The 7717-nt window shown below is 33.6% G+C and overlaps 1 protein-coding gene across 1 annotated transcript in view; it reads left to right on the top strand.

The window, feature by feature from the left end:
* PIK3R1 (phosphoinositide-3-kinase regulatory subunit 1) overlaps positions 1 to 7717 on the top strand; it is a 91609-nt gene that overhangs the window by 60905 nt on the left and 22987 nt on the right. Inside the window, 3 exon segments of the mRNA XM_074282371.1 lie at positions 415 to 465; positions 468 to 506; positions 1756 to 1830. Coding sequence (XP_074138472.1) covers positions 415 to 465; positions 468 to 506; positions 1756 to 1830 — 165 coding nt within the window.

The raw sequence follows: 7717 nt of genomic DNA, 5'->3' as shown, positions 1-7717 counted from the left end.
CCTTCCTTTCCTTCCTTTCCTTCCTTTCCTTCCTTTCCTTCCTTTCTTTCTTTCTTTCGTCTATAGAATACTAAATGTCATATGCCAGTGTCAAAGAAAGAAATATTTATGTGAATAACAAAGTTTAAAGTGTTTTTGTAGCATTGTAGTGTTTTTTTTTTTAAAAAAGAATATAAGTGGACCCCAAAACAACTGTATATATAAACACCAACATTTCAGAAACCACTCAGGGCACATGCAGATAGAGTATTCAACAAAAATGGCATGGAACCTTCATCTGAATACAGAATTGATACTATGCATTTGTTAAGCTGAGAGTATTTTAAAAATGTAATTTTTGTTTACAAATTTTATTTTTTTCTTGTCACATATAAATTTTAACATTTAAAACTTTTGTCTCTCTTTTTCTTCTAGGTTTTACGCTTCTAGATCTCACAGAGCAGTTTTCTTCTCCTGCGATTGCTCCACAGTCTTTATTAAATTAGTGGAAGCTATTGAAAAGAAAGGTATGTGCTAGAATTGTATGTTGATTTTGACTGATAGGTCCCTGGTTCATTGATCTTTATGCATTTCTTAGCCTTGAAGAAAGTATTAGAAACTCAAGTATCAGAAAGTAGTTTTCATTTGATGTTTGAAATCAGATAAAATTTGTTCCCCAGTGCCTCATCAGTTAATCAGTGAGCACATATAATACTTACTAGTGCCTGTGACTGAGCTTAGCCTTGGAGATACAAAGACAAAAATAGTTGTAATCCCGGATTTTCAAAGATCGTGCCTTGGGTTTCATATTTTGGTGACCCTAAGAAATTGGAAAATTACAGATATGAGTTTTCTTGAAAGACTCTTTTGAAAGAGGCTCAGTCTAGCTAAGTATGGATAAGCTCATTAACAGAGAGTTGGCTAACCTGGTGATCAGTGGTGTGTGTTTTTTTTTTTTTTTTTTTTTTTTTTTCCACTATGATTTGTAGAATTTTAAGTGACTTCCCTTCTTAAGTCATCATAATTTGAGGTCTAAGTCAGTGGAGAGAGCTCCAACATTGCAGAAGTCATAGGTGTTTTGAAGTATTAGAAAATTATTAAATGATAACTGCACACATGTAATACATTTTACACACACACACACACACACACACACACACACACACACACCCAGTAAAATAACTTGTGCCTACACACTTGTTCACAGATCACTGCTCTTGAAAGTCTTGTTGCAGGATTTCACTTTTACCTATTTTTTAAGACCTATAGAATAAAATAACTTTTTTAGAATTTAAAAATAGATGTTAATGGGAAATGGAAATGCCTTTCTCACTCAGTCAGCAAAGTATTTATTAAGCATTTATGATGTGCCAGACACTGAGTGTAGATATAAATAGAAAAATGTTTCTACCCTCAAGGAGCTTACATTCTAATGGGGAGACAGTACATAAAGAGAAACTTAAAAGGTGAGGTTGGGATCTAGGAGCCTGGTAGAAGGAGTCCAGAATATAATCTAGGAAGGAATGAGATATAGATGACTTGGTGTTCCCCCTTAAATGAAGGTTCTAGGAAGAGCCATCCTATCAAAGAAAGAATCCAAGAAGATGTCAGAGGGGCAGAGAGGGTACTTTCAAGGTGATTTTTAGGACTAAAGTGAGACTTTATGATGAAGAATTTGGAGAATGATAGTCAGTTTTCCCAAAAACATGATGTTGTGGTTTTTTTTTTTTTTTTTTTTTTTTTTTTAAGTAACCCAGACTGGTTTTTGTGTTTTAGGCTTGGAATGTCCAACTTTGTACAGAACCCAGAGCTCAAGCAGCATAGCTGAACTCCGGCAGCTTCTTGATTGTGGTAAGTATTTCAGATCTAAGAGTATATAGAACACTAAAGAAATTTCTTTCTTTTTAAAAAATAATTTATTTTCTCCCCAAATTCATGTACAAATAATTTTTAACAATTTTCCAAACATTTTGAATTTCAGATTTCCTATTCCCCTTACCTAAGATGACAAGCAATTTGATATAGGGTATACATGTGCAATCATGTAAAACATATTAAATTTTTTTTTGTGGAAGAAAACTGGAATGAGAGAAAGAAAGAGAGAGAGAAAGAAAGAGAGAAAGGAAGGAAGGAAGAGGAAAAATAATAAGTTTTGTTCTGCATTTAGATTCCATCAGTCCTTTCTTTGGCAGCAGATAGTTTATTTCGTCATTAGTCCTTTAGGGATCTTTGGGTCATTACGTTGTTGAGAATAGCTAAGTCATTCATAGTTATTCACTATACAGTAATGCTATTACTCTTTACAGTGGTATTACTAGATCAAAGAGCATACACAATTTGATTGCCCTTTGGGCATGGTTCCAAATTGTTCTCCATAATGTTGGTTCAGTTCACAGATCCACTAACAGTATATTAATGCTCTAATTTTCCTATATCCCTTTCAACATTTATCATTTTCCTTTTCTGTCATCTTGACCAATCTAATAAGTATGAAGTGCTACCTCAAAGTTATTTTTATTTGCATTTTTCCAATCAATAATGATTTAGAGCATTTTTTTTTCCAAATGACCATTTATCAATTGAGGAATGACTTGTATTCATATAAATTTGATTCAATTTTCTATGTATTTGAGAAATAAAGCCCTTATCAAAAAAAACCAAACAAACACACACCTTGGTATAAATATTTTTTCCAGTTTTCTGCTTTCCTTTTAATTTTGTTACATTGGTTTTGAGAACCAAACCCTTTTTGTGCAAACCCTTTTAAATTTAATATAATCAAAATAATCCATTTTTCATTTTGCAAAATTATCCCAATTTGTATTTTGCATTTTCTCTTGTTTGGTCCTACATTCTTTTCTTATCCTTTTATGTGACAGGTAAACTATGCATTGCTTCTTCTAATTTGCTTATGGTGTCACCTTTTCTGCCTAAATAATGCACTTGACTTTATCTTGGTATGTAATAGGAGATGTTGGTATATACCTGGTTTCTGCCATAAATTTTGTGCAGGATACTTCTTGATTTATTTCAGGTCATGCACAGCACAAAATGGAAACTTAACTTGGGGTAAACCTTACTCTTGGGTTATCCTTATTTATTCTAGAGGAGAGCTTAAATGTTATCTAGTCCAGCTCCTAACAGCATATACTGTTTTGGTGGAAATGTAAAATCTCCAGCACCTGTCTTTCATGAATAGGATTTGTGAGACTGTGTGTGTTGCAGTAGTTCAGTGATTCAGTGATCCTCTGCCATGAACCTGCATGACTGCCTAAGAAAAGGGAGTTGGTACCAAAGAACTTCTCCATCTTTCCACTCCACCAGTTAATCGCCTTCCTCTAAATCAGATGGATACTTACAGCAGAGTGGTTTCAGAAGGCTTGGCTTAAAATGAAGAGGACCTGTATTCACACCTGCAATTTTACCCTGTATACTCAACATGGGTTGAGTTACTGACTTCTGTTATCTTCAGACAGTTCTCATGCTTAGGTGACCACATTAGCTCATATAGGAAACGATGTGTCCTCAACATGCTATTATAGAACCATTAAACTTGTGTGTGCTCTAGTTTTCTTGTAAGCCACCTGTCCTACTCAGTATTCTATTAATTAATTACATTAATTAAAACAGTAATATTTATCTTTAACTACTCATTAATCTGGAATTTGAATTTTAGGGTTTTTTTTTTCACTTTTTCTGGAGGCAGAAATATTAGTAGCTAACACAATAAAACTAACTCTTAGACCATCTGTCACATCAACTCAAAAGACCCCTTATTTATTCATTCATTAATCAGATGTTTATCAAGTGATTACCTGTTCTAGGCCCTGAGGGGGAGGAAGGGGAAGATACAATTTAGTTTTAGCCATAATGGTTGCCCTCCCAAAACTTATCCCTGGGGAGAGGCTGAGATGGAGGTAAGATGAAAACTCAGAAAACTAATACACATTCTATTACATGGAGAGTGGTGAAACATAGTACTGTTTGTAATATCAAATTTTGCTGTCTTGGTGGAAATCTTCATGGAGGAGATGGACTTTGAATTGAATTTTAAGAGATGATTAAGCACAAAGCAGAAAGGAGGATATCCAAGCAGCATGAGCAAAGCACAGGGCATGAGTGAAGGTGAGAAGTGTAAGTTGTCAAGTTTTTGTAGTTCTCAGAGGGTGAATGGTGTGAGGTTCTTTTCAGATAGGGAAGGACCTGAATGATATCAAGGGAGTTTGAACTTTATTTTGGAAACAGTAGGGAATCATTGAAGATTTCTGAGCAGAAAGTTTATTCAAGCATATGTGTGCATGAAGATGATGTCACAGCCAAATGAAAAATGACTTGCTAAACTATATGTAGTAGTGCAGGAAGAAGGTAATGAGACCCTGTGAGAGTGAGAATAGGGAGAAGGGGACAATAGAGGAAATGTAACCAAGATAATTTGGAAGATGATTGGATGTAAGAGGTGAGAAATCCGTCAGGGTAATTATTATAATGTCATAAAAATAGCTTTAGTAAGTAACTGCTTATTTTATGCCTTTCTCTTGTCATCTATCTTACAAACTTGCCAACTCTGCATTTCAGAATTGCCAAGGTAAAGATAACATTATAAGCAACATAACCACTATTACAGTAGGGAGAATTTTATTTTTCCTTTAAGATTTAGTAATAAATGCTGGCTAGATGTGCAATGTAGAAATACACACACACACACACACACACACACACACACATCTCTTTGTGTATATTATGTTCTTCTATATCTTTTTTATTTATTCAACAAGCCACTTATGTGCCAAGTACTTATAATACAATCAAGAGTAAAAATATTTTTCTGAGTTTTTAAAATTTTTATTCCAAAAATATATTTTCAAGCTAAAATTTAATACTTCGAATAAAAATGTCTAACATAACTATGTGATGTTGGTTAATTTGAAATGTCTTAAATATTAAAAGCATTTTATGATGTGCTCTATCCAGTGTGCCTTCTAGCTGCCCCAATTAATGTTTATCTTAAGTATATTCATATGATTGTAGATTCATGTTTTAGATAGGAAATTTGTTAAATTTGTTAAGGTCAGAGGAAATACAGACATCAGAGCTTCATGAGTTTGTGAACCTCTGTGAAATAGTGGTTAGATTTTAAAGTAGACCAGATATAGAATTGAACCAGGTTAGCAGTAAATATCTTCATGCCATATTATTGACATGAAAACCCGTTTGTACAACCAAGATAATTGTGAGATTAAATTAGTGCCCTTCTTGAGCATCCTGAAAAGCAGCAATAGAAGGAAACCAATTTGTCTCCTATAAAATGAGGAGAATGGTGCATTATCTCCAAATACTCTTTCTGTCCCTGATATTCTGGGTATTTTTGGTCGAGATGTTGAATCACAGCAATATATTTTGTTGCCAGAGAGAAGCAAAAATATGAGAGGAACATGGCTTTGGATCTAGCTAAGTGAATTGCCAAATGCTCATCTAAAGTTTTGTGCTATGGGGTGTGTGGGATCTACTTTCTTTCTGTCTATTTAATTGAAGATATCTCTAAAAAATCTAGAGATCAATGAGTATAATGGTTGATAGACATAATTAGTGAACTATAATAAGATTGGTGAAGAATTGAAGAACAGAAAAAATGAGGGTTTTCGGGTCTGTAAATTTTTAAAGGTTTCTGGAGTTTATGTCTGAAGTAATTGTAGGATAGGATATTTAATGCTAGTAGTATCCAAGCAGAACAAATAAGTCTCAAGTGAAGAAGTACTTAAAAAGCATACACATACATGAAAGGACTAATAATGTTTTTAAAGAGTAAATAACATGCTAAATAGGATGAGGTATAGAATGAACTTTGGCTTTTCAAGAGAGCTTATTTCTTATTGGAATATTCTTTTACCTGCCTGGTTCCCCTGTCATTATTCCCAGAGTCAGCTTTCTACATGCTTTCTTACTCCCTTTGTATGCAGATATGGGGAATACATTTGTAATGCTAAAATTCAGTCAGTGTCTTCTAGAAAATTTATGTGGTGAAAGCAAGGTTTTCCTACAAAGGGAAACATCTAATTATGCAAGTAGTAAAATTAATAGTATTAATGTGTTCAGCAAATAAACAGATTTATTTAAGTATTCAGGGCACCAGAAACATTACAACAAGTCTCAGTAGGGACATTGGGTAGACACTTATATACTTATTTTAATAAGACTGATGGAATTTAAATATCTATCAAGTGTTATGATACCAAATCCTCAATATAAAAAAAAAAACAGGAAATAGTGAAAGAATTATCAACTGACTTAAGTGTCTAAATTTTAATTTTGTATAAATGTAAATTCCTGTAACGTAGAACGTGCTTTTGTTTTTGTCTTTGCATTTCTCAGCACATAGTAGATGTTTAAGAAATAACTGATTGCTTAGAATCAAAAATTTAAAAAAAAAGCAGTACTTTTAATGACACACATTTTCTTCCTGAAGCAGATGCCCGTTTTTACCAATAATATTCTTATTGTACTATATATTGTAAATCATGGAGTATCATAGTTTGTAATAAATTAAAGCTAGGGGTCAATCAGAGGACAACAGAGATACATGATAGCCATAAATAGGCTTAAGTGTATCACCAATTAAGAATCATATCCCAAAAGATCATCAAAGAGATGTATGACTGAAAGAGGAGGTAGGCTGGTCATGTAGCAGGTGTCAGAGATAATAATAGCTTATGTTTGTATGTTTATATGTTTTTTGAGTTTTGCAAAATGTTTTATAGATATTATCTCATGCAAACACAGATATACATCCATACATAAATGTGTAAATCTTTTAACAACTCTGAGATTCAGTTTCCTGCTAAATATTTTATATACTGGCCCATATTATCTTATGGCTAGTACAGTTAGCTAGTCCTTATTAATTTAAGTAGTGAATCCTCTGAAGTGGTCATGTTATTTCAATTTATGCCATATATTATATATGAGCTGGAATCAATTGCTATATTTTCCTAATCAAAACTTCAGATAGAGCAGATTACAATGCAATGTCCTCATTGTTGTCTTTTTCTTTTTTTCTCTTTCTCTTTCTCATCTTCCTCTTCCTTCTAATTCTTCTTCTTCCTCCATCAGTTAGGGCTTATTAATGTAACAAGTGGGAATGAAATCTGAGTCTTCTTGACTCCATCGGGTACCAGTCCATCCATTATGTCATACCTTCTCCTTAACTAGGAAATGACAGATGAGCTGGCTGTCTTCATTCCATTGTACTCATTTAACAAGAAAAGATCAAAGGAGAAACCTTTAGAACATTGATCAACTCTCCTATAGAGGATTTGTAGAAGGACCTCAAAAAGTTTAAAAAAACTAGAAGGTGTGAATAATGGCAGTCAACAGTATTGGAAGGAGTAAGTCACCTTGGTGAGATCACAGATCCTTTGGGATATCCAAGTATGCCTTATTTGAAGATTGTCACTAATGAGTAACTTATCTGGAATCTTGGTCTCACATCTCCCAAGGTTTAACATTTGAAATTCTAAAGTCCTAATTGTAAAAGTCTACAGTAAGCTATGTGTCTACTTGCTTGGAGATGGGGTAGGAGTAACTTATTCTAGGGATTCCAGTTGCTTACATTAAATGATTAAGAGCCATACGAAACCTTATGGTATCCTTTCCTCTCCAAGGGTTAAGATAGCTATGCTGGTGAGCTTCAGAACAGTCAGTTTTCAATTACGAAGTTTTCTCTAATCTCCCTATTTTCTAG

Source organism: Sminthopsis crassicaudata, chromosome 1 (genome assembly GCF_048593235.1).
Source record: "Sminthopsis crassicaudata isolate SCR6 chromosome 1, ASM4859323v1, whole genome shotgun sequence".
NCBI lineage: Eukaryota > Metazoa > Chordata > Mammalia > Dasyuromorphia > Dasyuridae > Sminthopsis > Sminthopsis crassicaudata.
This window is presented reverse-complemented; position numbering and strand designations above follow the sequence as displayed.